This window comes from Camellia sinensis, chromosome 6, assembly GCF_055761805.1.
Source record: "Camellia sinensis isolate YWXY chromosome 6, ASM5576180v1, whole genome shotgun sequence".
NCBI classification, from domain to species: Eukaryota; Viridiplantae; Streptophyta; class Magnoliopsida; order Ericales; family Theaceae; genus Camellia; species Camellia sinensis.
This window is the reverse complement of record NC_138966.1, coordinates 186,880,193-186,903,549: the sequence shown is the minus strand read 5'-3', so window position 1 is coordinate 186,903,549 and position 23,357 is coordinate 186,880,193. Positions and strand designations below refer to the sequence as shown.

The window sequence follows — 23,357 nt, the reverse complement described above, 5'->3', positions numbered from 1 at the left end:
TGCCGCACAATGATGCCTTAGTAGTCACTTTTCGCGTCAAGGACTTTGACATCAAGAGAATCTTGATCGACCAGGGGAGTCCAGTAGAAATTATGTATTATGACGCGTTTAAACAAATGAAGTTAGAAGACAAGGACTTGGCCCCCGCAACGTCCCCTTTGGTCGGCTTCAACTCACAGCCAAAATGGCCAATCAGAAAGATTATTTTGCCGGTCAAAGCGGGATCGGTCGTAAAGCAAGTAGAATTTTGGGTGCTTAAAGTTCCATCAACTTACAACTTGATCTTAGGGAGGGGTTGGTTGCACGCCATGCAAGCAGTTGCTTCGACCTTCCACCAAGTCATGCGCTTTCCGGCACCGAGCGGACAAATAGAGGAAGTTTGGGGGGACCAGGTGATGGCAAAACAATGCTTCGTTGCGGTAAATGGCAGCCGAGCGGCTAAAGGGTTCGTCCAAATGATTGAAGGGCCCGAGGGTAAAGAAGTCCTTGAAAACGTAGGAAGAAAGGCCGAGGAAAAGTCGGTCGAAGATTTGGTAGAAGTGCGAATTGACGAGAACGATCCCACTACGTTCTTCCTCTTGGGATCATCCTTGTCTAGCGCCGAGCGGATGGATTATGTAAACTTCTTAGTTTCCAATTTGGAGGCCTTTGCCTGGATGCCTTACGACATGCCCGGCATCGACCCGAGCTTCATTTGTCATCAGTTGAATATCTTCCCTAATGCACGGCCAGTCATTCAAAGGATGCGCCGTTCAGCCTTGCACCATGCTGAAGTGGTCGCAGAAGAAGTGAAAAATTTGTTGGAAGCTGGTGCCATAGAGGAGGTGCAGTACCCCCGGTGGATATCCAACACGGTGGTTGTCCCGAAGAAGAACGGCAAGTGGCGAGTCTGCGTTGATTACAAGACTGTCAATCGAGCTTTCCCCAAGGATAGCTTTCCCCTCCCACGAATTGACTAGCTGGTGGACTTAACCGCTGGCCATCAGAGGTTTAGCTTCCTGGACGCATATCGCGGCTACCACCAGATAGCCATGTATAAACCGAACAGAGAGATCACATCGTTCACAACCCCCAGAGGCTTATATTGTTATAAAGTCATGCCGTTTAGACTAAAGAACGCCGGGGCAACTTTTCAGAGGATGGTAACGAAGATGTTCGCTCCTCTTCTGGGCCGAACAATGGAGGCCTATATCGATGACATGGTGGTGAAGAGTAAGGAGAAGTCTCAACACCTCGCCGACCTTGCAGAGATGTTTGCCATACTTAAGCTCCACAAGCTTCGCTTGAACGCCACAAAGTGCGCCTTCGGAGTTGGCACCGAAAAGTTTTTGGGTTTTCTGGTCACAAATCGAGGGATTGAAGCTGACCCATCACAGATCAAGGCCATACAAGACCTAGAGCGTCCCAACTCCACGAAGGACGTGCAACATCTTGCCGGGATGGCAGCCGCGTTGAACAGATTTATCAGTCGGTCTTCTGATCGTTGCAGGCCCTTCTTCAAAACACTGAAGTCCAAGTTCTTCTGGGATGACGAGTGCGACCGCGTACTAGTAGACCTGAAAGCATATCTCTCTTCGGCCCCTATTTTGGTCACGTCTCAGCCAGGCGAAGAGTTGTACCTCTATTTGGCTGTCTCTTAACATGCAGTCAGCGCGGTATTGGTGCGTGCTGAAGGCATCCAACACTTGCCGGTCTTTTATGTAAGCAAGACTCTTCTCCCAGCCGAAACGAGGTATCTTCCCTTGGAAAAATTGGCGTTGGCCCTAATGATGGCGTCAAGAAAACTGGCACACTATTTTCATGCCCATACGATAGTTGTGTTAACCGAGTTCCCGCTTAAAGTACTTTTTGAAAAGGCAGACTTCACTGGAAGAATTTTGAAATGGGCCGTGGAATTAGGACAATATGACATCAAGTTCCGACCGCGCACCGCAATCAAGGCTCAAGCACTTGCCGACTTTGTGGCGGAATTTGCCCCTGGGATGCATCCAGTATGCCCGGTTGATTTGGTTGGTGCGGATTTAGCACAACCCATGATTCTGGCAGCAGAAGCGAGTGTTGGTTCGCAAGTAGGAAAAGGGACAAGCATGACCGGACTAACAAAGTCCGACGACGATGAACCCAACCAAGATAAGGAAAGGGACCAGAATGAATCGATCAGAGACTTGGAAATGAGAAGCTCCCAGAACCCCTCTGATTGCTGGAGGCTATTTATTGGCGAAATGTGGAAACTCTTCGTTGATGGGGTGTCCAACAGACATGGGGCCGGGCTGGGCATCGTGCTGAACTCGCCGGACGGGCTGATCATCGAACAGGCAATTACACTCGGCTTCCCAGCATCCAACAACGAGGCTGAGTATGAAGCTCTCCTTGCCGGACTGAGAAGCGCGCTGAGAATGAAAGCCACAGCCCTTATGGTATTTAGTGATTCCAAGTTGGTGGTCAATCAGGTCTCAAGGGAGTATGAAGCAAAGGACGAAAGAATGGCCAAGTATCAGGCGCTGGTACGGGCAGAGATCAAGAAGTTCGCCGCAATAAGGTTGGAACAAATCGACCGCGAGGACAACGGCGTGGCTGATGAATTGGTCGGACTGGCTTCTGCCCAGACAGCTTTTCCTAACCCCTTGATGATAGAGTTTCTACCCCGGCCAAGCATTGAGGAACCAGAATCAGCCGAGGTACTCTGCGCTGACTTGGGCCCTTCTTGGATGGATCTTATCATAGCCTTCTTGAAGGATAGAATTCTACCGGAAGACAAGAAGGCGGCACACAAGATCCGGGCAAAGTCGGAGCGGTTTTGGCTCTCCCCGTCCGGGGCCTTGTACAAGAAGTCTTTCACCGGCCCGTATTTGAAATGTGTCCACCCCACCAAGGTGGAGGCTTTTCTCTATAAGATACATGAAGGCGTCTGTGGCAGCCATACTAGGGGCAGATCCTTGGCTTACCGGGCAATTTCTCACGGTTATTGGTGGCCGCGCATGCAGGCAGATGCGCAAAAATATGTGCGCAGGTGTGAGAAGTGTTAGAAATTCGCCCACCAGATCCACCAGCCGGCTAGAGATTTGCTCCCCTTCACAAGTCCTTGGCCGTTCGCGCTTTGGGGGTTGGACATTGTTGGGCCACTCCCAGCTGCACCGGGAAACCGTAAGTTCTTCATCGCCGCCACTGACTATTTCACCAAGTGGGTTGAGGCCGAGCCACTAGCGACCATAAGGGAAAAGGACGTGAAGAAGTTTGTATGGCAAAACGTGATCACCCGTTTTGGTATACCCAAGGCCCTCATCTCGGATAATGGCGCTCAATTCGATGGTAAACTTTTTCGCGGATTTTGCGAAGAGTTGAAGATCGAGTTCTACAATTCGACGCCGGCCTATCCCCAGTCAAATGGTCAAGCAGAGGCTTCAAACAAGACCATCCTGGACGGGCTAAAGAAGTGGCTTGAGAAGGCTAAGGGCAAATGGGCTGAAGAACTCCCTAATGTGCTCTGGGCATACCGCACTACCCCAAGGCGGTCAACCGGAGAAACACCTTTTGCTTTGGCCTACGACATGGAGGCCGTCATCCCGTTGGAAATTGGCATGCCAACCATCCGCTCTGAAGGTTTCCAGCCAGATCTGAATAGTGAAGCGTTGGCATTGGAGTTGGACCTTGCTGAAGAAAGGAGGGAGCGAGCATTGATCCACGTAGCAGCTTACCAACAAGAACTCTCCGAAAAGTATAACAAGGCTGTGCACCCCAGGATGTTCAAGATTGGGGACTGGGTATTAAGAAAGGTACTTGGCAACATAGTGGTCCCTGATGAGGGAAAGCTCGGTGCAAATTGGGAAGGACCATACAAAGTGATTGGTCTTGCCGGTAAAGGGGCATACCACCTGAAAGATATAGATAGCAAGGTTGTCCCTAGACCATGGAATACGGCCAACCTTAAGGTCTTTTACTTTTAAGATGTAATTTGCTTGTGTTTTTTAGCTTTTTTAGACCTTTAGCCCTTTGGCACTTAATGTAAAGGATAGCAATACTTTTGTAATGAAATATAGCCCTCTTGTTGTTTGGAATTACCTCTTTGTACAATGGACTCGCAAGGACGCAAGGCAATTATGAACACCAGGGGCAGGAGACCGGCCTGAATGGGACCGGACTGATTCCCTCTCATCGGAATGAACGCGAACCGCACAAACAGTTTGCATTGTCAAACGATGCAATTGGCGTAAGGATCCATTCGCAATAGGGCCGAGATGGTTTAGCTCGCCTGGTTGGAATGTTGGCGTCATGACCAACTCAACTGAAGCATTGGTGTTTTGCCCAGTGTAAAGGCCGAGCTGATTTTGCTCGGCCCAGTGGATATATTGGCGTCTTGCCCAATATGGAAAATGAGCGGAGTTTGCTCGGCAGAATTCGAAATGTTTGAATTTTGTCCAATCGATAAGAAGCCGAGCTGAATTTGCTCGGCCTAAAAGAAATGTTGGCGGCTTGCCCAACTTAAAAGACGAACTGACTTTGCTCGGCCAGGTCGAAATTGCATGAAATTTACAAACTAATTAAGGTCGAGCAGATTACGCTCAGAATAGTTAAAGCGTCAGTTCATTTTAAAGTTCATTGAACTGAACTACTTGCTCTGATTAGAGAACGTTTGAGGTGACTCTAGCTCAGCAAGCTGTACGGCGCAGCCGACCTGGCAGTTGTGAATTGTCAAAAATTAAATCAAGGAATCCATGAAGATGCAAACCGAACAGAAATAGAAGATGAGCGAGCAATAAGTAGAAAGTCTTCATTGATAATGGAAATTTAAGTACAAAACGGGGGGAAGATAGCCCGGTTACATAAAATAAAAAAAATTAAGAAAAAACAACAAAAAGGGGTTAATCCAAATCTGCGTCGACAGTTTGCTCGGAGACTTGCACTGTTTGCTCGGCCTCTTCCACGTTTTCCTCGGACAGGATTTCCTCGGCGTCATCGTCAGTTCCTTCCACCACGGTAACATCCCGATCAGCCTCTTCCTCTGCACCTGGAGATACTTCGGGAGGATTTTGTTCGGCTAGTTTCGCGGCGGCGGCTTCTTTCTCGGCCTCTTTCCTTGCATCCGTGATGAGCCGGTTTTGGGTGGCCTTGGAGTACGCCTGCATGTAGACCGGGATGTAGGCAACAGGCGGATTGATGAACATGTCAGAATCCTGACCAAGACAACTTTCTCCACGGCAGCCTTCCAGCCGCATTGGAAAAAGATGTCCTTGGTCGCTTGGACCTGCCGTTCATAGGTCTTCTCGCCTTGCGCATATCCCTGGTCTTCTGCGTCATCTACGGCCTTGTCCCTCTCGGCTTTGTGTGCATCGCGCAGTTTCCTCAGCTCGGCGAGATACCGAGCCTTCGTCGACTTCACGGCCCGAAGCTTATCCTCGTTAGCTCGGTCAACCTTCTGGCTCAGGATATCTCGCTCGGCCTCGACTGCTTCCTGCGCTGCTTTGAGCTTCGCTATCTCCTACTTTTGAGCCTTATTCTCGGCTATGGCATCCCGCAGGCTCTGCCGCACTTTGATCATCCGGTCGTGGGCCAAGTAGTTCTTTTGCGCGGCCTGAAAACAAGTGAAAGATCGTTAGTATTCGAAAAACCGCGCAAAAACCGAGCAAACAGTTTGACGTAAAAAATGGAGAACTTACCAGCACTATGGATTTCGCCGCTGAGCGAAGGACCTTGAGGTCAGAAAGCTCATCATGTTTTTTCATGTCGGCGGGCAAGATCAACCCCTTGGTCAAATTGAAACCAAACGAGTAGTCCTTGTCCGCATACACAGAGTCTTCAGCAGAAACTGCTCGGCCCTGGTATTTGAACTCGGGTGCCCAGACCGGGGGGGCTGGGCCCTTGGATTTGCTGGCCCGTGGTTGCTCAATCTGGTCCCCGAGCTCGGTAGAGATTTGATCGGTGGAGTCTTCATCCGCCAGACGCGGCCCGATTTTCTCGTTCCTCGGCCGCTTCTTGGACCGACCAGCTGGCTGCTCGCTGGCAAGCGCCAGCACTGCCCCATCTCCCTACACGGCGGGTGCGGAGGATGTCCCACCGGTTGCCTCTACGTTCTGGGGCTCGTCTTCTTCCCCGGTGATCAAGGACTTGATGGCCCTGATTTTCGCCATTTCCTACTCGGCGGTTAGTGGAATAAGCCTGATCGGTGGAAGGTTTGGATCCGGTTCCGGAGTTGGGGCGCGCAGAAAATCGGTAACCCGACTCCTGCGTGGTGCGGTGTAATGGTAGGTCTGATCGAAGCTGAGCAATTTCGAAGCTTCCCTCTCTTCGGCAGGATGGCGCAGCAGGACTCTGATGGCCTCTTGGTTGGCCCGGTAGTAGTCTGCTGCTAGGTGCTTATCTGCAAAAGAAGACAAGTGTTAGATTGGCACGAAAAATAATTGCTACATAAAGAAAATAGCGCGGTCAGCCGAGCAACTCACCCGCACTACCAAAATCCTTTCTAATATACCATCCTGGAATGGGTGCCTTGGTGTCTTCATAGCGACCGGACACCCACAAGAAGTCGTCGTCGTTTGTCTCCTTGTCCGGGTTATCCTCTATTAATTTTGCTCGGCCTTTCTTCACTTTGAGGTACCAGCAGAACCCGCTCTTATTCTTACTAAGACTATACTGATGAAAAATTTCAGCCAGACCGAGATTGAGCCTGAGCATCCGGTTCAGTTCGGCGACCCCGTTTATTATTTTGTAAGTGTTATTTGAAACTTGGGTCAGGCAAAGCCTTGTCTGCCTCAAAAACTCACAGATCAAAGGCTGGACCGGGAAGCGGAGCCCTCCCTCTACTATTGACACGACCGTAAAGGGACACCGGTCTAGATCTCCCCAAGGGGTGTCTCCCTTTTTGGCGAGCTCTAGGATGACGTCATCTGGGATGTTGTAATCCCTGCGAAATTCGGCCATCGCACCGGGCGAGCTTACCATATAACGGTACTTCCCCATCTATCTCGGTCTTATTTGATAAAGTGTATCTCGGTCAAAATTTTTTGTGGGTCTGATCGGACTCTGAGCTCCACTAGTTAGTGCTGGACTGGCTGGGTCGGTCCTATTTGTTCTGCATTGTTAAAAAATAATTCTAAGGGTTAGCACGACATAAATTGCACGGCCCCTATGGGAATTGGCTCAGTGAAGGGATTATTGGTGTTTGATCGGTTCGACCTCTACCTCGGGTATTCTACTTGGTCGATTTCCTAATTCAGTTCTAATTCTCCGAAGCTGGCTCGGTTAAAGTTATAGCCCGGTCGTTTCTACTTGACGAGTTAACCCGGTCAAGGCTTAAGTAATGAGCTCAAGTTTTTGCCCGGTTCAGTACTATTACCAAGTTTTAATCGGTAGTTTGGCTCGGCTACAACCTCTACGAGAAGTCATAAACCAGTTTTTGCTCGGCCGGTGCGTCATTTATGGATTTAAACGAGCATTTTGCTCGGTTCTACCCAGATTCAAACTGTTCATCCCAGAAATAGGAAGAACTCGTTCGAACCTAGGAGGAACAGGGGGCATGAAAGCCCCATCCTTCCCTACTGTTCTTGTTTGCCCTAGGGTGTGCGAGATCTAAGCAAGGAAATGAAACTCTAATGGCCCCGAAAATAAACAAAAATAAACATGGAGAACACGAAGCATAAAAAGGTGAAAAAGTAGAAGAACTCAAGTACGAGAGCTTGAAGAAAGGTTGAGAGGACTTACCAAATACAGGTTGCGAGGGCAGGGCCTCTCGAACTTGGTTGTGGCTTCACGAGAAACTAAGAATGGAAGCGGAGGCAGGCAAGACGCAACGACATTCAAGGGAAGTTCTCAGAGAATATAGAAGGCTAAGGTTTAGGGCTTGTGTGGAGGAGAAGGAAAAGTGAAGGGTTTAGGCCCTTCGTTGGAATACAAAAGAGGGGGGAAGAAGCCCAAACGGCTACGCCGTTTGAATTTTGCGCGTGCAGAGCAGCTGGCTGTACGACCCAGTGGCGTGAAGCCACGTGGCACTGAAAATGCGGCTGTCAGTACGGTTGTACGACCCTTGATGAGACTGGGAAGGAAATGGCCGACCAAGTAGGACAGCTCGGCGACAGATTTGCCCCCAATCATGCTCGGCTTGTTGATGGAGCAACTCAATCCATTAGCTCGGTAACCCCAGTCACGACCAGGTCGGATGGGGTTAAGGGGCAATTGAGGGGGGAGATTTGCGCCATTAGTACGGCCGAGCAGGGATTGGACGGGTCAGTTTTGCTCGGTCTCGAGGATCGGCTGACCGGGCGGAAACCAAGCTTGGTCGAGCTGCGACTAGCAAATATTCGGCGGTGCGCACAGCTAAGAGGCGAGACCGAGCTATGGATAGCTCGGGCTAAACTGTGGATAAGGGAGGGATGACGCGTCTCTGACCGGCGAGCCGAGATGGGAAGATTCAATATAACCTTGGATGAAGATAGAACGGACGGGGGCCGGCATGCCTCGCGACCGGTATGCCACGACGAACCGGTCAACTCCAGCCCGGTCTATGGGCGTCCCTCCCGCCGCCCCTTTGCCAAGCAGTCCGGTGGGGCATAGCGCGGTTGAGCGCCTGTAGCGATAGTTCTTCTTGGGAAATAGGCCGGTCGTGGTACTGCGGTCAGGTGTGCCACCTGGGCCAATGGCACGAAGGAAGGGACATCTGCTCCACATATGCCTCAATACCGTTAGGCAGTTCTGCGTGTACTGTTGGGAGGACTAAGCCTTTACACGCGTAAGGTGGTGAGAGGCGAGTACTACCACCTGTCTTGGGAAAGACAGCAGAAGTAGTGCGCGCATGATCTTGAGGCTGCATGGCCAGCCTTGAAATAGGGAGGAGGGCGAACGTTAGAGGTGCAACTTCTTCCCAAAAAGAGAACACACTCTCTCTCTCAGTCTTCTTCCTCTTCCTCAAGTGAACTGACTTGATCGTCGGAGGGTCTATCCGGCACACCACCACCGGGCAGCTCACCGTTTCTGTGTTGCCAGGTAGACGCCGTCAAGAGAAGCTCATAGTACAAGGAGTACGGAAAGCAGAGGATATTTCGCCCCCGTACATCTTCTATTGATCTTTGCATTCTAGAAGAAAGCTCTGTTATGCCTCCTCCAACAGCCATGATAGCACCGCCTTATCGAAATTGTGTAGGTTTTTGCTTTTTGTTTTCGTTCATCGTCTGTCGTCTATCGTTGAAAACTGGGTCAACGCCAAAACTGAAAATGTTCTCAATTTCAAAATAGAGAATAATTTCAGTTTATAATTATCAAAACTAAGAAATTTCTCAATTTTTTTTCTAGTATTAACTAAGAATATTATCAATTTTGAGAAATTTCTCAAGTTTTTCATGATTAAAATTGAGAATATTATAAACTGAGAATGTTCTTAATTTCAAAACTGAGAATGATTTCAGTTTATAATTATCAAAACTAAGAAATTTCTCAATTTTTTTTCTAGTATTAACTAAAAATATTATCAGTTTTGAGAAATTTCTCAATTTTTTTCATGATTAAAATTGAGAATATTATCAATCTTCTCTCTCTTTCTCTCTCTCTCTCTCTCTCTTACATATACATTTTCTTCCTCCTTCTACACTTTCCAAATTTGGAAATCTCCTGATCTAGTTCTAGATCTGGTTCAAGATGAATATGACTGGATCATAATGGTGAAAGGCAGTGATGGAGACGATGAGAGGCAGCAATAGCAGTGGCGAAAATGATGGGTAGTGACGGCGACGACAGCAGAGGCGACTGTGACGGCAAGAAGCGATGGGCGACGACATGGTCGCGATGTAACAAGGGATGAAGTGCAAGAGAGGGAAGAGACGACAGAGAGGGGCGACTGAGGGAGGTCGCTGTTGAAGGAAGGAAATCGCTGATGGGATTTAGCGTTTGGGTCACTACTGATAGTTCAGTGATGGTGGCTGGAGAGGACATAAGAGAGAGAGAGAGAGAGTGAAGAACTAAATATTTTTGTGTTTTTTAATTTGTAAGGGTAGATTGGTCATATAAAATTAACATAAGATTTATGAGTTTAAAGTTTTGTGAGTAGGATCTATACTACCATTAATTGTTAAAAAAAGACTTTACTGTACAATACCTTTATTTATTGAATTGAAGATTTCCATTGAAGAGAGAGTTCCTTGAAGTTTCCAAGTACTATATCATTTTCATATGTCTTCTTGAGTCAACAAAGCGTACCACACGTCTGCCAATGCTAATCCTTCCTTGGTCACCACTTCAAGTAATTCGTTATCAAATTTGATTTCTTAAAGAGTAATGGTAGAGATTTTAAAAATTCTATTAAAAATTTTATCAAATGTCTCATATAAGTGTGAGACCCACACAATGTGAGTCTTATGTAGATCTTATACCCATGTGAAACATTTGATAAATTTTTTAAGATTTCTAACATTTTTGTTTATTAAAATCTTGTTCCCTATCATTTTCTTGGTGAAAGTTCCAAGCAGTTTCTTGGACCCATTTTGTTTATATATGAATGCAAACTAACTAATAATTGCTTGGTACCTCATAGACCTCCTTTCTCATCTTTTCTTTCCATGGAGAGAGTATCCTCCAAACCAGATGGTGATGATCATGACGAATTCTCTGAGATCACCCTGAGGCCGTTCGATCTATCCGACACCGATGATATCATGGTGTGGGCTACAGACAACAAAGTGAGTCAGTTTTGCACTTGGAACACCTACACATCCAGAGAACAAGCCATAGACTTCATAGAAAACATAGCAATTCCGCATCCATGGTTGAGAGCTATATGCCTTAAAAACAGGGCGATTGGGTCTGTTTCAGTGATGCCGAGCTCAGGTATTGGGGCAAGCAGAGGTGAGATTGGGTATGCTTTGGCATCAGAGTATTGGGGCAGAGGAATTGTGACAAGGGCAGTGAAAATGGTGGTTTCAAGTGTGTTTAGTGAGTGGCCACATTTGGAGAGACTTGAAGGTTTGGTTTATGTTGACAACTTGGGGTCCCAAAGGGTGCTTGAGAAGGCTGGGTTTCAAAAGGAGGGTGTGCTAAGGAAATATGTCACTGTTAAGGGGAGGTCTAGAGATATTGTGATCTTCAGTCTTCTCTCCTCAGATCTCATTAGTTGATTAATTTCAATAATGATAGGTACAAAAAAATATGCACAAAATATATATTGTGTGATTGATGTTTATTGACCCATGTCTTGCGCAATATAAATTTTAGAAACACAACGTATTTTCTATGTATATTCTGTGCAACTAGTATTGTTGCATTAATTTCAATTATGCTTATGAAAAATGTATTATATTACTCATTTAGGGTTTTAAGACTAGTTTTTAAATTTTTTTACTATTTTGTATCACTTTTGTGAATATTCATAATTGGTTCTTTGTGTTGGAAATATGTAATTATTAAAGAAATAATAAAGATGAATAATATCTTATCATTTACTCTTGTTACAAAAAATGGGGAGAAAAACAAATCTGCTGATACTTTGATTTTGTTAACCAATTTTTGCTGGAGTAGTTTGCAATATGAAATAACTTTATAAAACTAAAATTCTCTTCCCAAATTTCCAAAAAATAGAACTTAAACTATGTTGTATGGGCCAATAAATGAGTCGAGTAAGACTTTGTAAGATTCAAGCCCAAGTCCGACTTTATTTATTTATACTAAATTGCCAATCGTGAGCTCAACTTATTAATGGAAAATGCGTGGTAGCTCGAGAGTGGGTTGGCTCGAACAGCTCGACAGCCCAAAACGACGTCGTTTTGGGCTGTTTTTTTTTTTTTTTTTTCCTTCTTCTTCTTCGTTGTGCTGGTTTGAAACCAGAGGGAGAGGAGAGGGAGAGGGAGAGAGAGAGAGAGGAGGCAGGTCGTCCGTCGCAGCCCTCCGCCGTCGCCTCTACCCGATCGTCGCAACCCCGCATCGGCCGATCGTCGTCACAGCCTCCGCGCCTCCGCCCCTCCTCCGCCTTCGCCCCCGCCCCCGCCTCCGCCTCCACCCCGTATGTTGGCCCCCTCCAGTCCCTCCTCCTCCTCCTCCTCCTCCGCCCTCCTCCAGCCTCTTCTTCTCCCTCCTCCTCCTTCTCTCTCACTTTTCGAGCCAATTTCGAGCCGAAGCTCTCGAGCTACCAATCGCTACTGCTTATTAATAATAAAAAGATAAAAAAATTTGATTCAATAATCCTATTGACTCGTTAAATATTATTTTGTAACAAATATAAATATAAAACACATTTTATATTATTCAAATAAATAAATTTTACGAGCCAAATTTGTTCTAACTTTGATTGGTTTAATAATACAAGCCTAAATTTTTTTGTTCATTTGTTAGCCCTACCCACCCCCATAACCACCATCTTAATTTTTTTAATAAGTAACAAATATATATTTTTTTAAATTTGGATTAAAATATGAATTATCTCTTATAATTTGAAAAATTTTAATTATTTCTTTGTCAAAAAAAATTATTTAAGAGAATTAATTAAAAAAATAAAATTTATAAATACTTTTCTATACAATAATAAAATTACATAAATTATTAATTAAAATATATTTCTAATATCATTAAAAATTGTTAATTAAGTTAATGATTTATTAATAAATATAAACTTAGAAATCTCAATAGTTGAATTGTAATTTTTAAAATCAAATAAAATAATTCATATTTAAAAAAATATATTTATAATTTTTTTTTTCTGGGTGAAAAATCCCAACAAAAACATCTTCAAAACCTTAAACACTATCTCTCTAAGTTTAGGCATCGTTTGGAAAAAGAATATTTTAATCTAAAATTAAAAATTTATTATATTATTATTTTTATTTTTTTATATGTTTTTTTATAAAAAATAAAAATTAAAAAATTATTAAAATATTCTATTTCAAAACGAGGCCTTCCTCTTTGTCAAATCTCTGTAAAATCACTCCCAAATTCAACTCATCAAATATCTCATTGTCTTCCTAAATCCTAATCTCTCTGTCTCTATGGATCCACTCTCAGCTCTGCGGGATTTCACAATTCGAAACGACCTCGACAAGATCGTCCGAATCGGCGACGAGTTCCGCTTCGGCGGCGACTACTCCTTCCCATGCGGCGTCGCCACCGCCTACCGCTCCAAACAGGGCAGCCTCTACTCCCTCGAAACCCTAATCTACTTCGTCAAGAACCACCACCTCAAGCACACCGATTACATGCACAATGCTCGCTCTCACAACCTCCCCGCCGTCACCTTCATCGATCGCAAACCCTTACTCGACTATCTCCAAGGCAAAGTCTCCTCTTCCGACTCCATCCAATTCCTCGCCCCCCAAAACCCTAAATTCACCTCTGACGAGTACCGCCCCGAAGACCCTAGCTTGATCCAAATCACCCCCAATGACGACAACGATTTCGATGTCAATGACGAAATCGGAGCTAGGGTTTCGGATAATTACATGGCCATGATTCGAGCTATGGAGAGGCCTTTGAAGGATCGCGAGACCATGCTTGAGTGTCGAAATCGGAACTTTTATGTGGTTCTAACTGCGGCGACGAAGCGCGATGAGGAGAGGCAGCGATTAGAGTCGCAGCAGAGGAAGGACGGGTTGGTTGCGAAGAATAGGCTGATGCGGGGTGATGAGAGAGGGTTTGGGGATGAAATGGGGTATGATTCGACTCCGAAACCTAAAATGCTCATGAAGGGAAGCAAAATTGGGGAGGGTGTGCCGATTATTTTGGTGCCTAGTGCGTTTCAGACTCTGATTACGATATACAATGTGAAGGAATTTTTGGAAGATGGAGTGTTTATACCGACTGATGTGAAGGTGAAGCAGATGAAGGGGCCGAAGCCGGAATGTGTTACGGTGCAGAAGAAGTTCAGTAGGGATCGGCTGGTGACTGCTTACGAGGTGAGAGATAAGCCATCGGTGTTGAAGGCTGAGGATTGGGATCGCGTGGTGGCCGTTTTTGTTTTGGGGAAGGAGTGGCAGTTCAAGGACTGGCCTTTCAAGGACCATGTTGAAATTTTCAACAAAAGTAAGTATTTTTTCCCTTAAAATTCATTTGGCATTGAATTTATGTGGTGGGTTGGACTTTGCAAATACAAATTTGATTGCTTGGGTTACATAGTTGTATCAATTTATTGAGGAACTTGTAAATTCTTATAATTGTCCTAGGAATATAGGCTCTGACATATGGAACTGTTCATGCTTAGCAGTGTAAAATCCTAATCAACATTTATAGAATTTGATTACAATTTTTACTTTATTTCATTCATTGGAATGCAATAGAAAGAGAAATATAATTCATGAGATATTGTGCTACTGAATTTTGTTCCAGTTCTCGGTTTTTTCATGCGTTTTGAGGATGATAGCGTGGAGTCAGCAAAGAATGTCAAGCAATGGAATGTGAAAATTATATCGGTGAGCATATTTTTCCTTGGAGCTATTTGGCTCTGTTGTCCAATAGAGCCAGTAGGTTAATAATGCTTTCTTTCTTGATTATTTCTGTCATTTATTCTGTTTATTATTGATGCAAGTCCAACTCCACGTGTAGATTAGCAAGAACAAGCGGCACCAGGATAGAGCTGCAGCGCTTGAGGTGTGGGACCGATTGGAAGAATTCATGCGCTCACGGTCACGTGGTTGAGGTGTGCCAAGTTTCAGACCATCAGCCACATCTTTCTTTTGTGCTCTTTTGTAATGAATTTTGTTGTAGGACACGTGCTATACTTGCAGTTTGTGACCTACATTTATTTAATTATTAGAGTATTAGTTACCAAGTTTGTTTCTGGTCACTCACGAGTACGCAAAATATTTTAATGGTTTTCTTTTTTCTTTTTTTCTTTTTTTTTGTGTGTGTGTGTGTTTGGTGGGGGGGGGGGGGGAGTTGTTCCATAGACTATGGATGAGAAATTTTGTTGCATATGAGATCTTCTTGTATAGATGTTGGGCACTTTTGCCTTTATTGATACGTTGCCCTGGAGAAGCTTCATAAGCATTAAGGAACTTAAAGAAAATTATGAGAGCTTTCTTTTTGAAACATTCAATTATATCAATGTGTCATTTGTGAATCAAAGATGAGTTATGGGAATCTGGCCTTTTCCATGCCCGTAATTTGTAATTTTACTACCCGTTAATGTTGTTTGGAATATTTATTGAATTCTTTCCTCTGTACACATGCCAGTAGTCTAATAGAAGATGCTGATATAGTGAAGTTGTCTCCATTGATAGTCCTATCACTGAACTTGATTGCTTTAATTTCCTCAAAATTGGGGCTTGTTTTCAATTATTGTCTAGAATAGGATAGCATTATGGTCCAATAGATGGGGATGGTAATTTACTCCCTTCCTGTTCTGCTAGGATTTTTTTTTTTTATTATTATTAATTTTCCCTCGATAGTTATGGAAAGTTGAATCCCCAACTTATTCGGTACATGGACAGTATAAGCCTTTCCGCTTCTTAACCCCACCGCCAACCTCGATTATTGTAATACATATGGCTTCCCCCACTACATAACCCTGGCCCTATCCCCAGCACCATCCTTAACCGTTTTTATAAATTTATAATTACATATACACTTAAAAAAGTTTTCTTGAAACATTCATTATGCAGAAGAACAAAATATGTTTGTTCACAAAATGATGTAGCCTAATAAATCCCACATTGATTTTGATGAGCCTTAAGCCATTCCATACTCTATAAAAGCACGTTTCATACTTTGTTATGTAAAACAAAGCTTTGAATCCACATAAGTTATATACAATTATACAATGCAATGATACATTCAACCACCTGTACAGAAAAAAGAAGTTTCATGGCTTGATGGCTGTTTGTGAAAGCATGTGTCATGTGGCTTAAAATTAGTCATGTGGGGATGAGAAATATATTATATTTTATTATATCAAAATAGCAAGAAATTATTTTTCATATTTTACATATTAGAAAAGAAGTGTGAACAAATAATATTTATTTTAGTCTACATAGGGATCAATTCAAATGTCATTGAATCCTAATTTATTTTCTTCACACTTGACATATGTTTTGTGGGTGTGTAAGTGATGGACATGTGTGTCCTCTAGTGTCTAGGTCTAAAAAATTAAAAACATAATAGGACATGTTTGGATGGGTGAACTACTATGTTACATGGACCTAGGTACGAATATCGGGCCGTGTATCGAAACGTCCAACCTTCATAAACTTAAATCTTACGATATTGATATGTATCCAAAAGTTGGATACGGGTACGTGGACGTAATGTATAATATTCTTAAATTAGATAAGATATTGTGAAATGCACTTAAAAAAATTAAATAGGATTTAGAGAAAGTAAGGGATTTCTCTCTCATTTTATGTTTTCCATATTAATGCGTTCCACGTCAATAATTTTTGTTGTTGCAAATTGTTTTCCTTCCATTTTGAACATCTATCTAGGTGGGGAGGTTGAATAGATTATCACTTATTAGAGAAAGTGCCGAATGGATGAAATGGAGAGGCAAGTGTCGTAATAATTTAGCAATAATCCAGTCATGTACAATTCAGAGTTGTCCATGTTGAATGCATTACAGTATGGCCTCAAAAGAATCTAGATTTGCAGCCTTGAATCCTTCTTGTAAGTACCTCAATTTTTCATTTACAAGATGAAAAAAGTATATTTGAATTAATCCTTACCCTACGAAGATATGGGGCAAATAGGGACATTCATCACATTTTATTAAACAAAACAAAATTGGTTAGTTTTTGTACAATGTTATCTGAAATGCAAATAGTCTTGGTATAAGGAATGGAAATGGAATGTTGTAAACTTAATGCTCTAAAATGTTGGTATAGGCTTATGTAAGCTCATTATTAGAATGATTTTGAGGTTTTTTTCTAAATCTAACTGGATTTTATATGGTTAGTGACATTGAAGATTCATAATATACTGAAACTCAAGTCTTTTATTACCCTTCGAAAGTGTGTTAAGGAATTGATTTTGCATAGACATGAAAGTTATTGTATCCCTAAGTTGAGCTATTGATGTGATTTAGCCCTTTCCTTCAATCTTTTCATGACCCAACTTATAGGATTTTGATTTATTCTTTTTTTTTTTCTTATAAGAAAAAGGAAGCTAACTGAAAAGAGTGAAATAGAAACTTTATGTAATTTGAAATTGTGTACTCTGAACGGAAACCCCCAGAATATTTGGTCTTGCAGCTCTAGCGTTTTTAATAGCTACCTCATAATAGTTTAACTTCTAATTCTCAGCAGTTGAGATCTATTAGGTAGACATTTATCTGATAAGCCACATTCTGCTATATCCTCCTATTTCTTATTATATACCACTAAGATTCACTTCACAGACACGTTGGGTGTTTGAAAATAGTAGGTTATCAGGTCAGTTATGGGTTGAATGTTTTACTTATAAACAGTTTAGTGGTGTTGAATGACTGCAAGGATGAGAAAGAACTGTAGTCTAAATGGTTCAGACGAATGCAGTCATGACTTATGAGAGGAGGGTTGGTTAGTAAATGAACAGAGTCTTTAGCAGCGTACGCTTGCTGGGCCAGGTGCTTGTCTACATATGTCCAACAATCGGATGGGCTTGCTCAAGTCAGGACCCAACCCAATGCTTTATTTTCCCCTTTGTTTGTCTTGATTTAGCTAGTGAAGAAGCAGCATTGATATGTTTTGCAGAGGGTTTACAAGAGAAAAAGCTCATGGGAACAACAAAATTTCCTTGATAGTTAGCTTGTCCTAGTTGTATTCTTAAACTGAAGGGACTGAGTTGTAATGATGATCCTTCCTCCAAAGTGATTGAGAAATACACTGGTTTAGTCAAAATGTATATTTCTCAATTTTTTGTATATCTCAAATCTCCCTGTTCGTTGTTCAAAAACCAAAAAAAAAAAAGAAAAAAAATCCCTTCTGTTCTGGTAACTGTGATGTGACTAAGTTAGACGGACAAGCAAATTTTTTGTAGACACTGGTTTAACGCAGCATTTGAATGCCATTTTGCCATGCATGCATAACACTACATATTTACTTTTTGTTGCAGCAGAAGGTGAAAAGAGAGACTGGCTATAACCGTTTTAACTGATGTGATGTGGGCAGACAGATTTGAACAGTGAAAGGATGCTGTACTCATAGTAAAGAGATGTTTAAAGTTGGTCATTTGAGGTTTTTTCATTGAGCAAAAGAGTCATAGGTCTGTCTTGGATGCAGATTTTATTTTGGACTAATTTTATTCATGTATTATTTTACTTAGTTTGGGACACATCCTGTATCAGCACAATGTCTGTATTCAGGATTCCTATCTACCTTGTTTTCTCAGTGTACAAATGTGTGTTTATGATAGAATTTTCACAATTCTTCACCTTGGTGTATAAATTTTGCTTGTTTGTTGGCATCCTGTCTGTCACCCAGTCAACTTCATGAATCAATTTCTTTGATCCCCTAGAATATTATTGTTTTTTGTTTTGTTGAGTTTGATGTGTTATTGACATGTTTTTTTAGACCAACCTTCGTCGTCTGTGCTCTTAGGTCTGAAGTGAAAGCCGAAGTTTGACATTCATGAACTAGAAATCATCTTTATTAAGAAGGGAAGAGACTAAGAAGTCTCCTCAGTCATAGAAAACCCTATCAAACCCTAAAGTGGTTGCCAAATAATGACAGTACAATCACCCATTCAATGTAAAAACAATAGTAATATCTGGGTATATTTAGGACTTATGAAACAGTGAAGCAGATGAAATAACTCAGCAAATTGTGGACGTTGAAGCGTAAGATGCAATGAATAGTAGGAAGAAGAGCAGAGAAACTGTCATCTTTGTAGAACTTGCATCTGATGAGCTGCTATTGGTTGATGGTACATTTTTCGACCCGTTTCCTACACCCATGGAAGCATCAACATGAATGTTTTGATATGAATTTTTTTGGCATTAGAATGGTTAAAAGTTTGTTATACTATCCAGTGCAATGAAGATGTTTTGCAAAAAAAAAAAAAAAAAAAAAAAAAAAAAAAAAAAAACACACACTTCTGTACCTGAAGGTACATTGTTTGGAGATGCTGGTGTTCCTGAGGGAGACACGGCTGGGGAAGCAGCTGCTCAGGTAGTGATGTCACAGGTTAGTAGAGGACTAAATATATTTTCAATGTCAAATTTTACGTTGTTTTGAGTTATGACTTTTTTTGTATGCACTCTTACCATTACAGTTGCTGATGGATGGAGTCTTAACATTGCAAGCTCCAGGAAGGGCCAGAGCCAGAGTCTGGTTGACATTGAGCGCCATGGACGAGGAACTACCGTTAAGGACCTCACACAAGCACTCTGGCTGTGTGCGAACAACGCTAGCAAGCTGTGTGCAGCAACTTGAAGATGGTGTTGAAGAGTTCCCGGTAATGTAGTTGAGGCACGGTGACATGCTAATCAATGCATTTGTACAGCTCGATGACTGAGCTGCTGCTCCTGCCCAGAGCATGGCGACCAGGACCAGGACTACTACACCCATCCCATTTGTTCCACAGGCCATTGGCAGTTCTCTCTTCTCTGATTGTTGCAGAAAATGCTGGTGAGTGAAATGAGACTCTTCTGGCTAGGTATGAATGATTGTGTGATTGGTATTGTGGAAAGTGTTTTGCTTATATAAGAAAATTGGGAAGAAGAGTCTAATGAAAATGGCCAATGTGGGTGACCCACTTGTCCTAGTCTACTTTATTAATAGTCAATAACTTAGATTTTTTTTTTTTGCCAAGATTGTAGGATGTTAGTAAAATAAGATTACGACTAAAGGGGTCGCTGCTGCTCCATCAGTTTGAAGTCCCGACCTTCCCCTCGCCATACACTAAGGTGTGGCTGCAAGAACGCTGGGCCAAACCCCAAGGTCTCAATAACTTAGATTTAAAGGGTGTTTGGAGTTGTTAGAACTTGGTTTGTGGTTTGTTTAGGAATATTTAGGTGAAGAAAAGGACAAATGATTAGTTATATGTGGGTGACCAACTTATTTAACTATTCAACTGGTTCTAGGTTATGCAGCCACCTGTGTTTTAAGGAGGCCCTTCAAATGTGTAGACTTTTGAAACTTCTCCCAAGAATAAAGCATGTGGTGTATACCTAACTCTTATCATTTTGTATGACAGCTTTGGTTACAGCTAGTCATGGTTGGCCATTTAGTGAAAAATGAGGCTCCAAATTTCATTTATTCACTTTTTCAAGGTGGTTCGTGAGACGATGAAATTTTTTTTTTTTTTCTCTCTTACAGTGCAGACTATAAGTAATTAGGGCTGCAGTTGATTCGGTGATTCAGGAACAATTACACAATTTCTAGAGCTTAGTGTTGTTCTGTTTCACTTTCGCGAATTTGTACTTGGGTGATACAAGGGAAGATGGAATTTAGATACAATGGAGCAATGATATATATTATTGATTTTTATTACTATTTTAAATCACATCAATTATGTCAAGTTGCCTTATTTCTACATCATATAATTTTGGTAAATTACACTGTAGTTATTGTAAGTTGCTTTGATTTAATCCGTTTAATTTTGATGCATGAGTGCTTTTATTTACGGGATGGGGGTCACTGCTGTGCTTTTAGCACAACAGCAACTGTTGTGTGTCTATTTGAGGTATATTATGAGTTTATTTTTATGATCTGAACCGTTCATTTTGTAGGGTATGTTGAGTACTTCATGCCTACCAAAAATCATATTAATTGGATATCAATAACTATATGATCCGTAATCAAAAAAATAAACAATAAGTTTTTCTTTTGAGAAATAGCATAAAAAATATGCAATTTGATCATATACTTATTGATATCCGATTAATATGATTTTTGGTAGGCATGAAGTACTCAACAAATCTTACAAAATGAACGGTTAGGATTATAAAAATAAGCCCATAATACACCTCAAATTGTGGCACATAGCACAACATTGACCTGAATTCCTTTATTTAGACTAAAAATGAAGGAATTTACACCATAAAAATAACTCATTACATTACAATTTTATTCCTATTTAAAATAATCAAAAAGTAGTCAAACACTAAATTTTCATTTTGAAAAATGTTAAAAATTTTATCAAATGTCTCACATAGATGAGGGTTTCATATGACACTCACATTGTGTGAGTTTTACACCTATGTGAGATATTTTGGTAGAATTTTTGATAGATTTTTTGGGATTTTTACCATTGCTCTTTCATTTCACCTATTACTTTTCCAATGGACCATCACCACCACTACCGCCTTATTGACACTACCATCACCTCTCCCTACTCTCCTCTCAACCGAGCTAAGTAAAGCGGTTAGATAAATACATTATCTAATGATGTCTTTTTTGTGGGTATAATTTGGAGTTAGTAGTTCTAATGATGTCTTTTTTAAATAAAAAAAATTCAGCTACCAAATAAAAGAAGCTGTTGGTGATACACTAGGCTGTTTGACATCAGTGGTGGCCGCGATTATGCACTGTTGCATGCATCTTGTTAATATTATTTTTTATTATTGCTAAAAAATAGTGATACTGTTTTAACATCATTTTTTTAAATGGTTCTCACTAATTTGATTCCTTTTGGAGCTCAAGGGATTGAATTCAGAACTGAGAATCCATTGAGTTCCATTACCCTATAATTTGTACAACTCGATTTTAAGAGTTATTTACCAAACTCGAGTTATTTCAAAAATTAATAAGGCCTTCTATTTAAGGATGCAGTTATAATTTTGTTTCTTTTAAAAAAATAAATAAATAAATAACATGGTAAAATAGATATTTTATTGTAAAAGAGATGATAATATTATTTTTTTTCATCCAACTAACAAATTTCTAATGAAAAGAAGGTTAAGTATTATGTGAATTAAAATCTTAAGTGAGTCCAATGTAATTATATTAAATGTGTGAACTTTTGGAATATTAATTTTATGCAATCAAAATGAAATAAATTAACTGTAAAATATTACTTTGAGAATTTATGTAGTAACTTTAAAACGAATTTGATCGAAACTAGTGTTTGAATACAATATTTTTTATGACATAAAATCGGATTCAAATTTCACAGTATAGGAGTAGTAAATAGAACAAAACACAAAGTGTCGTTCATTATTGTACTTGTATAACACGACCCATACATAAGAACTTAAAACAAAACATTAATATAAAACATAGACTGTTACACATAAACATTGTATTAAATAGTAGTACTAGAGAAGCTCCAATCCACAGAGCTCTCAATCAAGACTCATAAAGCTGTTTGAAATTAAAGCATATATATATATATATATATATATGTATATATCAAACCGTGAAGAGAAGGAGGGTGACAAACTGAAGGAGGCATCATAGTACTATACTGCCATTATTGAGCTGTCTGATGGAGCTGCTTTAGATCCTGCTTCACCATCCATTCATATGTTAACATGCGAGACTATATAAGTTCATAGTAAGAATGCCTTAAAATCTACTAAAAAATAAATAGGAAAAAAATAGCTATACTTGTTCGAACTTCGAAGAGTTTAAATTAGAACCGTAGAGAACCAATTTTAGACTATTTATAACAGATCGTATAGTTTCAATTATGCTAATATTATATTTTAACTTGTTTGAAGTTTGTTATATCGGCTATAGCCGTACACAAGGGCAGAACAAGAAATTTTACTCGAGGGGACAAAACTATGAGTCTCCGTTTTCACAATTTTTTTGATATATATTCTCCTGCAACAGAACAATTTCTAAAGCTTAATTAAATTTTCACGTTGCTTATTATCATTGTTATTTGATACATTACATTCTGGTATTTTTTATATATTATCCATGGTGCTAATGTAAGGTATTCATGCGGACTTTAAGAAATTTTATTGTTCTTTAGTGTAGCAGCCGCAGAAAAAAAATAAAAACGAAGTATTATAGCATGTGGCGGGCAAATGATAAGGATGATATAAATCAGGATTCTTCACAATGGATCTCTCTCCAATAGTAAAAATAAAGTTATATTGTTTTAGGATGCATGATTTTAATGTCATTTTATTTCAAATTTAACTTAAATCGTTCAATTATATATTTTGCTGCCATGTCTTATTGTAATAAAAAATTATAACAAAATCATCACAAGTAAATAATAGTAAAGTAATCCGACTTGGAAAATATAAGGATAAATAAGAAATTAGGAGAAGATTTCAAAGTACCATAGTAACGAACCAAATTTACTTAGATTTTAGGAATCTACATACTAAGCTTGCACAAGTCTTGTTGGGCTCTATCATCACTTTGCATTGCCTGACCAAACACGTACGTGTGTGTTGGGAAACGGTAACTGCTATGCTCTTTGTGGGAGGGCGTCTCGAATATATTTCGATGATCTAAATTATTCATATTGTAAAGTTTATCGAGTAGATCATCCTTACAAAACATGAAGTTGATTGGATATCTGTAGCC

At 41.0% G+C, this 23,357-nt stretch overlaps 4 protein-coding genes and 1 long non-coding RNA gene across 9 annotated transcripts; 4 read left to right on the top strand and 1 right to left on the bottom strand.

Annotated features, from left to right (window-relative positions):
- The first annotated feature begins 1,769 nt into the window (after positions 1-1,769).
- On the top strand, positions 1,770-3,944 carry LOC114302010 (uncharacterized). Its single transcript, XM_082876804.1, has 2 exons — positions 1,770-2,678; positions 3,042-3,944. The coding sequence occupies exons 1-2, from the start codon at positions 1,770-1,772 to the stop codon at positions 3,942-3,944; spliced, it is 1,812 nt and encodes a 603-aa protein (XP_082732930.1).
- A 6,594-nt stretch (positions 3,945-10,538) lies between these two features.
- On the top strand, positions 10,539-11,413 carry LOC114312628 (uncharacterized). The gene has a single exon (XM_028258891.2). The coding sequence runs from the start codon at positions 10,539-10,541 to the stop codon at positions 11,091-11,093; it is 555 nt and encodes a 184-aa protein (XP_028114692.2). The 3' UTR covers positions 11,094-11,413.
- Positions 11,414-11,548: 135 nt separating this feature from the next.
- On the top strand, positions 11,549-18,333 carry PHP (PLANT HOMOLOGOUS TO PARAFIBROMIN). 5 transcript variants are annotated; one of them, XM_028258888.2, is made up of 4 exons: positions 11,549-13,983; positions 14,287-14,369; positions 14,503-14,596; positions 17,983-18,333. In XM_028258888.2, the coding sequence occupies exons 1-3, from the start codon at positions 12,954-12,956 to the stop codon at positions 14,593-14,595; spliced, it is 1,206 nt and encodes a 401-aa protein (XP_028114689.2). In that variant the 5' UTR covers positions 11,549-12,953; the 3' UTR covers position 14,596; positions 17,983-18,333. The 5 variants fall into 5 exon arrangements, with proteins under 5 accessions (XP_028114689.2, XP_028114687.2, XP_028114688.2 ...); XM_028258886.2 differs by having other exon boundaries at positions 11,747-13,983; positions 14,486-14,596; XM_028258887.2 differs by having other exon boundaries at positions 11,753-13,983; positions 14,486-14,596; positions 17,986-18,333.
- A 154-nt stretch (positions 18,334-18,487) lies between these two features.
- On the bottom strand, positions 18,488-19,821 carry LOC114312629 (non-specific lipid transfer protein GPI-anchored 5). Its single transcript, XM_028258892.2, has 3 exons — positions 19,133-19,821; positions 18,970-19,029; positions 18,488-18,813 (listed from the first exon to the last, which is right to left on the bottom strand). The coding sequence occupies exons 1-3, from the start codon at positions 19,455-19,457 to the stop codon at positions 18,683-18,685; spliced, it is 516 nt and encodes a 171-aa protein (XP_028114693.2). The 5' UTR covers positions 19,458-19,821; the 3' UTR covers positions 18,488-18,682.
- Positions 19,364-20,373, top strand: LOC114312630 (uncharacterized). The gene is made up of 2 exons (XR_003646904.2): positions 19,364-19,496; positions 20,187-20,373. It is a non-coding gene; the product is annotated as an uncharacterized LOC114312630 (long non-coding RNA).
- Positions 20,374-23,357: the final 2,984 nt, after the last annotated feature.